This window comes from Ixodes scapularis, unplaced genomic scaffold (assembly GCF_016920785.2).
Source record: "Ixodes scapularis isolate PalLabHiFi unplaced genomic scaffold, ASM1692078v2 PGA_scaffold5__190_contigs__length_132052651, whole genome shotgun sequence".
Classification (NCBI taxonomy): Eukaryota; Metazoa; Arthropoda; class Arachnida; order Ixodida; family Ixodidae; genus Ixodes; species Ixodes scapularis.
In genome coordinates, this window is record NW_024609880.1 from 98,500,928 (window position 1) to 98,510,694 (window position 9,767).

Consider the following 9,767-nt stretch of genomic DNA (forward strand, 5'->3'; position numbering starts at 1 on the left):
ATGACAAACACTGTGACGATGCACTTTTGGTGCCACTTTGTCGGCTTCGTCGGATCGTAGCATCAGCTACGCTTGGGACTTGAGGCTTGTTCACACGATAAACTGCTTAGGACCGACTGCCTTAAAACCTGTTCGGATCTCTTACGATGATGATGATGATGACGAGAGAGCACAGTTGCATCATATAGGAGTTAGCCGTGGAACGCTTTGCATTTAATGAGTACATTTCCTCTTTTTTTTTTTTTTTCATGCTTCATTCCTTTTTTTTTGTTTCGAAAAACTTTTGACGAGAATACAAACGACCATTTCTCGTAGATTGTATGTACATTTGATCTTGCAAATAGTGCAAAACTTTCACTCTAGACTCCGTCAATCCCTAAGCTGACAGTGCGGTGGTAGCTACATACTCACCAGACCAATTGACCGCCTCCCTTTCTTCACCTGACCCCACTCTCCGCGCATGGGTATAGACAGGAGCGGGATCACGTGGCTAAAGATAGACGTAAGGCCGTTCCAACGAGCACGCAGCTTCCACTGCACTGTCAGCTTAGGGGTGAATGGAGCATAGTGAAATGGCAGTCTTAGGGTCACCTCATAGGTGTTGCCGGCGTGCCCAGTGCATTCTTTCTTCGAAAGAAATTGCAAGAACCCTGTCATAAGCAAACCCAAGTGTGAGAACGGGTCTTAAGGTTGCTCCGATTACCTTTTCTTATGTGGACTCGCTGCACGACTCATTGTTTTGTCTAAGGCGAGCCGTTTCTTTTTTTTTTTTATTCGTGGCAGGTGGAGGAGAAGGACCAGCTGTGCTACTCCCTCGACTCCGGGCGCACCAAATTCTACGACCTCCTGCAGCTGGTGGAGTTCTACCAGCTCAACCTGAGCTACCTGCCCACCAAGCTCACGCACTTCCTGGTGCACCAACCAAGGCGGAGAACCACGCCCCCGTGTTCTTCCACCCCCGGCTCGCTCGCTTAACGGCGGGCTCCCGCCCTAGAAGGACTCCCCCAAGTTACTCCCTTCTCGGTTACTCCCCTTCCTCCACTTTACTCCCCTTCCGGAGAAACGGCCCTTCAAGCTGTTTCGTCTGCTCCGAACAAGCCGCACGTTTCCCGGCGGGACTAGACCCTAATTTACCACTAATTTATTGCAATGCTGGACGGGAGATGCGCGTGCGCGGCGGTGCGTGGTGGTGCGACAACTCTGCAGAGCCTCGAACCAGGACCCACTTCCGGCCTTCTCCGCGCTTGGGAAAGAGACCGTCTTCATTGCCTTCGGTCGCAGTGCGACCACTGGACACGGTGATGGACAGACAGACCGACTGAATTGACTGCCAGCTCCCTGCCAGCGGTGTTCTTGAGTTCCCCTCCTTCCCTCCCTGTCTCGGTTTCGACGCTTCCCGTCGACCACTTGCTTTGCGACTTGTTCCCTTCGGTGCGCGTGGATCGCGTCCCTTTTGTCTCCGTCATGTTGGGTGGCTCGTGTAAATTATTTTAGGCAAGGTTTTGCGCTTTTAGAGAGGGCGAAAGGGGAGGGACGTGCAAAGGTCAAGCTGCCCATAAAAAAAAACTGTCTTTTTTTTTTTTTAATTTCTTTTCTGACCAAACTTTCTTCGAAGGCCGACCCAAACTTTGTCGGTCTTCCAAAAACTAAATTTTATTTAGGTTCCGGCATATGCACCCGGTATGCCAAATTGTTATCGTTGTTCGGTGATTTTCTTTGTGCTTGTCTAATGAATGTCCGTTTATTTATATATTTCTTTTTATGGGGTAGTTTATTATTATTATTATCATTTTTTTTAGGACACGCCTTTTGAATGGGTGTTTCACTGTCATGGTCTGGGGGTTTCACTTTGTTGCCAACATTGCGCCATTGTTGAGAGGAAAAAAAAAAACAACAGCGGACCTCGCTTGTTTTTTGGGCAGCTTTTCAAGTGGTAAAGTTGCTCTCCGCACGTTACTTTGTTTAATTCTCTTTTTTTTTTTTGTGTGTGTGTGTGTGTGTGTGTCTGCGCATATGCAAGTTTTCTCAGGAAACGCAAAACCTCGCTAACATTCTTTTTGTGCGGGTAGCGTGCGTTCATATTATTTAAGTGTGGCTGTACCCAGTATACTGATGCACCGCTCTCTCCCCAAAACCACCATATCAGTTATTGTACATTTCTTTGTGAAGGGCGACACTGTACATAAAAGGCGCCGACTTGCATAGTGTTGTTGCACTTTGTCGTCTGTTGGGGGGGACAGGCGGAAAGGAGAGAAGAATACTATGCACAGGTTTCTCTGTTTTTGAAGGTGACGTTTTTAAATGTTTTTCTTCCCCCCCCCCCCCTTTTTTTTTCCTTTGCTGCTTTTTTGAGTGTTCCTAACACAGTACAGTTATTACACCACCACACTGTACATACACATACATTGTAACTGTGGTACCCATGAGTCATGTCCTTTTAGTTTGTAACTACATATTTTATTTAACAAACTCTAGGTTCCAGAGAACATGGTTAATGAACATGGTTAATGTACATAAGTTGTAGAGTGCTCCACACTCTGTCCTTTCTTTTATTTTTTTTTTCCTTTGCCAGAGTAAAATCACATTTGGTCAGCTTCACTCGTCCTGTGTTAGCTGCATTTGTTTGCTGAACTGTGCTTCGATTAGTTGCCTTCGAGCAATGACCTTGCGCCCGCTCATGTGTAATGCGGTTTAAGTGTCGTCTTCTGATGTTCCGAGTGTATGAAAGAGTGAAACCAAATGTTCAGGAGCGAGTTTATAGTCATCACACCAGACACAACACAACATAGAAGTTGAGACATGCAGTTTTACACCGAATAACCGTTAGTGTGCGACACTGTTGCGAGAAGTCCCTCCTTTTTTTCCTTTTAAGCCCGCAATGCGCCGTTTTGTTTGGATTGGGAAGGCACCCTTTTGCGAGTCGAGGCGAGTTAACACCACACAATGTCTTCCTAACTCGTGCCTCAGATTTCGTCTCATTGATCTGTTGGATATAAAATGCTCTTTTGTGTGGAGCCAGACGTGGAGTATCTCAGCACTGCCGAGTTTGCTTTCAAGAAGCTTGTCGCTCTGTCGGTTCTTTTTGTTCGGTAGGCAGTTCTTGCATTGTTTAGGACCCGGGGGGCTTCTAGAACCCACTTAAGTGGAACCCTTCTGGGTGTAGTAGTGCCCTCCGTTGGTTTGTTTTTGGACCCATAGCATTTATATAGATGAGCGTGGGAGCAATGCGTCTGAGGCTTTTGAGACTTCAAAGTACTCTCTTTACACTACAAGAGGCCTATAGATGGTTCGGGAAGTTGTGAAAATTTTAAGAAGCCATGATTATTGCAATCTGGGGAGAAAAAGAAACGAAGACAACATTTGGATGGGAAGCACCTATTTTAATACGAGAATCGCCATCGCAACGTAGGACAAGTAGTGGGGAAAAAGGAAATGATGCATCTATTGCTTGTAAAGTCTATAGTGTGTAGATTTTACTTTTTAATAATTACTCTCCTTTCTGAAACTCTGATGGACCTTTGAAAACAGGGGATCGTCTGGTCTGCATTTTTCAAGTGCACGGCGCTCGTCAAGAGATTAACGAGATCTTGTTTTGCAGGGTCACCGTTCAAAGGCCCCCCCTTTTTGAAACTGCCTACACTGCTCAAGTGAACTAGGGAGAGCTATAATGCCCTCACAGACAGCTCCAAATATTTTTCACTCAACTTCTGTTCAAAGTATGTCTTTGTTCTTGCGAATCAGTACAGGTGCATATTGGAGGCGTTTATTTTGTTACTTGGCAAGTTGTAGCCTGTCTAGCCGCGTCATAGGAGTGGCGAAGAAAGTCGATGCTACGAATCCTTGCGTCCACGACACTTGTGACTTAATTAACCAATCTTTTCTCTTTTTGTTTTTGAGCAAGCATGTATTTTAGATATGCTTATGACCGTGTCGGGCATCGAAAGACGCGTGCAAAAGCTGTTGATACCGAACATAAAATGTGAGAGTATGAAAAGACCAAAGGAGGCTGCATTGAGTGAAGTTGCTTGACTCGTTAGTCCCACCTTGCGTCTGACAACTGAGTTTGTAGCTCGCATAACCAACCCGGTGTAAGATTGCTGTCTGCAGTTGGGATGTATGTATAGAATATGTGAAAAACAGACCTGCACGCTCACTGCAACAGAGTCCGCATTGCGTGTGTATGTCAGAGAAAATGAGGCGTTGTCAAGTGTCGGACCTTTTCCGCGGGATTGAACTGTCGTGCTGTGTCACACTGGACGTTTCTAAGGCGTACCGTTTTTCGGCGGTGTATGCAATTGCTGGTTGCCCCTGACGTGCACATTATTTCCCTCAACGTAATGTGTGAATGCGACACCTCCTGCACTACTGTTTGGTATGCCAGAAGCATAAGCCACAAATTTGGACACAGAAAAGAAGTCAACCTGTGCTTTTTTTAGACTAAAAGCTAAATGACCCAAGGGTGGAATCCACTGGTGAATTTGGAGCGATCTGAAAGGGCTCTCTGAGATAGCGCTTTTACGGCACTAAATGCCAGTTCATGCTTGCAAGCACGTCGGAATAGCGAGAAAACTGCACGGCGAAACTAGTTCAAACCTACCAAGTGAAATTCCCAAGATGCGTTTCGAATGGACACCACACCTCTCTGGCAAGGGTGTTTGATTCTTTGTGATGTTGTGAGCCAGTGCTAGAAAAGACTTCTTGATGTGACAGCCCCCTGTGTATGCATGTTGTGTGTAATTTGAGGATAGCAGCTGCTATGGAAGTTTGAAGAATCTGTGGATGTACGATTATGTGTTTGAGTTTAGAGGCCAACCACCGGGAATGGAGTTCTGCACCCATTCGAGGGCGGGCATCTTTAGATCCAGGGTCATGCAAAAGAAAACGTCTGAATGCGAAAAAGAACGCTTTTCTGTGGAGTGCATTTTTTACGTGCTCTGTGTTACGAAAGATTATTTATTTTGACGTGTTGTTTGTATGTTGCGTGTCACTATTTGATGCAAAGAGGAAAACCAAAAACGAATGTGAGTCTATGCAATAAAATTTGAGTATTCACATATATAACCCGTCTTTTCAACACTGCCTTTTCGTGTCTTGTTTCATAGCTAGAGCTTGAGCCCTTCCACGAAACTCGCAGGGAACACCACGAAAAGCTGAAATTATTCTGATTTAGATAGAAGCCTGGGCTGCAGGCCTAAGGTTTTATCCCCAATGTTGGCTTCACCCAAATCCTAAGTCTTCCTCTTTGCCCAGGTTGTGTACAGGTAGTTCCTGGCATTCCTTTCGGCTCCGCTCGCGGAGTGGAGATATCTCAGCAGACAGATTTTTTTCTTTAACTATTGCGGTAGAAGCGAACCTCGCTCTTGCAGGGGACGCGACGATATGAGGCGCTGTTCACCACCAGTGATGTGATTGCTGCGCCATTTGTGCCAAGCTGCGCCCAAGAGTTTACCCTGCGACATCTTGCTGGGTGATTTCAGATAAGATCGACCAAAGGGTGGGTGGTCGACATTTTTAAATCAACTGATGTTTTTATATGTCATTGTCTAGTGTCTTGTATAACCGAATACACGCTTAGTTTAAAAAAAGAATAAAAAAAAATTGGGTACAGGAAAATGTGTAAGGCATGAAGAGGGGGCATGTTTGAAATTGAATAGCTAAAATGATAAACTTGGGAAGATTCTAATACTTTTTATAAACAAACTGGCTTGCTTGCTTGCTGGTAATTGTTGCTACACTTTATTAAGATAAGGATGGCGCGACGGCCTGGAGGGGACGGTTTACAGGGGGGGATATATAGTAATAATATTTATTGAAATCATATTTATTTTTGTAAAAATTGCCAAACTTGCCTGCTCGAACGACAAATGGCAAAATTCGGAGGCCTGTTTCTCATAAAATAATTTAATCACAATCATATACTTTTCAGGTAGTATTTACTTATATATGGCAATTATTTAAAGACATAAGTATCTGAGTGATACGATAGTCGTGATATATTTAGGCAAAGATCGGGAAGAAATCAAACAAAAAATTTCGATGCGAATAAAAAAAAAACGCCTTTGATTTTTCTTAAATCTGGGTACCCTGTTATACGCTATTTTGGCATTCATTTCTATTAAAAACATGTTGCATTATTTTATTGAGCAAGAATATATAACCCCCCAAAAGTGGGGTTCTTTTTCAAAGCCTACACTTAGCAGTGCCCCATGCGAGAAGTGACTTATGCATTTTTATTCAAATGAGGTCATTGAAAACTAGAGCAATCGGTCACACAGTAAAAGTGAGGAGAAACTATATACAGAATTTTACATACATGCAGCATAGAAAGAGGTATCACTAGTGATTCGAGAAAAGAGATGGAGTGTGATGCTTTACTTTCCGGTACATTTTTCTAATCAAAATAAAGCAAAATACCTTTACTTCCACTCGCAAAAATAAAGCTAGAATACTAAAATTGTTTATAGTCCGTTGCAACCTTAGAACGAAGGGCGAGGGTAAGAACGAAGGCCGAGGGGGAAGCAGACGGAGCGCTGGAGAAGAGAGGGGGAAACCTCCTTCTCTCTTTAGCGTTCCTAGTAAAACATATAAAATAGCGCAACAGAAACAAGGACAAGAAGTAAACAGGACAGGCGCTATTCTTGTCCTTGTTTCTTGTCCTTGTTTCTGTTGCGCTATTTTATATGTTTTACTAAGATGAACCAACTAGCCCAACAACGTACCTTACTAAACTCTCTTTAGCGTTCCGTCTGCTTCCTCCTCCCCGGCCCGTCTCACCCTCGCTCTTCGAACCATTTCAGGTGAAGGGTGCCACCGCGCCGGACTGTAGGGTGATTCCACGTCAATTCATGCAATGATGGTCCGGGTCATAATTTAGATATTTTTGTTAAAAATATATATGAAAGCCATGTTTTTGGGAGGAACATTCAGCTAGATATGAACGCCGTAACAATTTTTTTCGCTGAGATATAAAATAGAGAAACTCGAGGCGTGGAAATTGAGAAGATTTCACAATGCTATTTTGCACAGTCGTCATTTCCTTATCGAACCTTTCACGGCACCATAACTTTTTTAATAGGTTTTACAAAGGTTATACAACACATAAAAAATTAAAAATATCAATAAAATATTTCTATGCAAACAAAAATATCTTTTCCCGAACGCATGCGCCAGCACCAGAACGATGTGCGCAATTTCGATCGCGTGATAGACATGTGATAGACACGGAGCCACACATTCGAAGACGCCTGTTCTTGGAGTCGTGGCACATCCAGAATACACCGGGGAACATTAACAGGTCCCTCGGGGCCTTACCATCTATTTACGTCCATGGCCTGCGTCACGTTGAGAAAACATCACCTCGGTAGAAGAAGAAGGAGAGGTCGAAGCTCGCGCTGTCCAATTCCATTTTTAGTCACCCCTGAAGAAGGAGTCAAGTCGACCCCGAAACGTTGGGAACTGCTGTTTCTAAACTTTTGGTTTGAGTTTTCTTTTTTTCGAATATTCACAATTTTTTTGCAAATAAACCATCTTTCATAATACTTCCCAAAACATATCAAAATGCGCGTATTTAAATATTCTTTACGGATATGTAAAAATTATATGCCCACCCTTAATTGTCTTCTTGTTATTAACGCGGAAATGCTGCTGATGTCTCAAAATGTGGCAAGATTGGGCGTCGATATTAAAAAAAACTCTATCTTTTATTTTCTTTAAACTCCCCTTGGCACTTTACAGTGACGTGAACTAACCTGTGATGGCAAAAGATTGAGTAACATATGACCTCCAAGCGGGAAAAGCTACGACAAACCTTCACTCGGAGCGAGCCGACGTCCTCGTCATAGCGGCTTTGCCGCACAGCACCAAACGTTTTGAGCGTTAGTTATGGCATGTATTTTATATTATTAAAATTCTTTTTTTATAAGCGGTGAGTATTAGTGACGTGAAAAGGAACTTTGAGCTGGAATACCATTAATTAGCTTACAATTCACAGGAATAAAACGGCCCCACTCTGCAAATTCGCTATACCTATACATCATACATAAGCTTAAAACTCTCAGTTGTGCGAATGGCCATGTATACATCTGGCCTCTCGGCATATGATGACTTTCACAGATGAGTTGCCTGGATTCCTTTGACAGGTTTTGCGGTGGTCCACTTTGCTTGCTTCACCGCACGAAACTCTCGAACTCGAAGACAGTTGTGAGCACTGCGCAGAGTGGTTTGACGCGTTTTGCGAAGTGCTGAAGGCATGTAGTTCCCACCAGGAACGCAAGCGATTGTACATGCTTCTGCCACCAATCATCCTGAAGAAAAAAATATTGCGTCTGGTGTCGGAAGCGACTGCCTACATGATTGATCGAACATGAAAACTGAAGCGCAAAGGTGGTGTTTGGGCAAACCCTGATCCCTACATGGGGAAAAAGGCGAATGCCGAAGACGTGAGGGTTGCAATTGAGTACTACACACGCGACGACCTCGCATGCTCTGTTCAAAGCCCCAACAGAAACGACGTCGTCAAAGCCATGATCAACGACATGTTCAAAGTCGTAAAAAGGTTTATGACCCGCTCTATTAAGGAAGCTTACCAGCTGTTTAGTCTCCATCTTTTATTTATTTTTTTTTAACTCCCCGTGGCACTTTACAGTGACTTGAACTAACCTGTGATGGCAAAAGATTGAGTAACATATGACCTCCAAGCGGGAAAAGCTACGACAAACCTTCACTCGGAGCGAGCCGACGTCTTCGTCAAGGCGGCTTTGCCGCACAGCACCAAACGTTTTGAGCGTTAGTTATGGCATGTATTTTATATTATTAAAATTCTTTTTTTCATAAGGGCTGAGTATTAGTGACGCGAAAATGGACTTTGAGCTGGGATACCATTAATTAGCTTACAATTCACAGGAACAAAACGGCCCCACTGTGCGAATTCGCTAACTATGCATAGATAAGCTTAAAACTCTCAGTTATGCGAGTGGCCATGTATACATCCGGCCTCTCGGCATATGATGACTTCCACAGATGAGAAGCCTGGATTCCTCTAACAGGTTTTATGGTGGTCCACTCTGCTTGCTTTACCGCACGAAACTCTCGAACCCGTTCCACAGACAGGTGGAACATGCAGACATTTGTTACTTTTTTACGTAGCACTTCCACAAAGTCTTTAGCGGTGGCAATCATTGACTTGAGCGAAGATCTCAACTTGGTGAGCGTTGGTTCTTCCACCTACTTCATCACAAGCGCTTTCTCCGTGTCCAGTGGCTGAAAAGATCCATCTTGCCGAAGAGTGCGGCTTCCGAGACAGTTCGTGGAATTGGAAGCGATTCTTGAAATGCGCCGCCGCTCCGTCTGATACAAAAATTATTAAAAAAAAAAAAAAGACTGGGAAATGAACATTAACATACTCTTTTATGGCCTATGTGGCGAGAAGAGCGTGAGCTGTGTCGTGTGTCGTGTACCATCGGTGACAACGGCAAAGCTTTGCGAGCCTTGCGTGGACGTAACCACACTTGTGGAGAGAGACACTTGAGTTTTTTTTCAATGAAAACTCTGCACTTCGGTTCGAAAGAGTACTGTCCATTTTTCCGCAAAATCGAAGTGGAACATCACTGCCTTGGGTGGTAAGGCGGTTCTTGTGTCATGTATCAGGCTTCGTTCAAGGTCAAGGATGTAAGAATGCCTCATATACTTTTCGCTCTCCTATTGCCGCAGGAAGGCAGAAGTGTCCATAGCCTTTTTGACGAGTTCGCCAGCATCCCTTAACGCGAAAC

General features: G+C 44.0%; 1 protein-coding gene across 1 annotated transcript in view; it reads left to right on the forward strand.

Annotated features, from left to right (window-relative positions):
- The window catches only part of LOC8025683 (growth factor receptor-bound protein 14), a 74,350-nt gene extending 69,292 nt beyond the window's left edge, over positions 1-5,058 (forward strand). Inside the window, exon 10 of the mRNA XM_040218062.3 lies at positions 784-5,058. Within this exon, the coding sequence (XP_040073996.1) occupies positions 784-975 (192 nt within the window). The 3' untranslated portion in view covers positions 976-5,058. The remainder of the gene's footprint in view (positions 1-783) is intronic.
- The last annotated feature ends 4,709 nt before the right edge of the window (positions 5,059-9,767 follow it).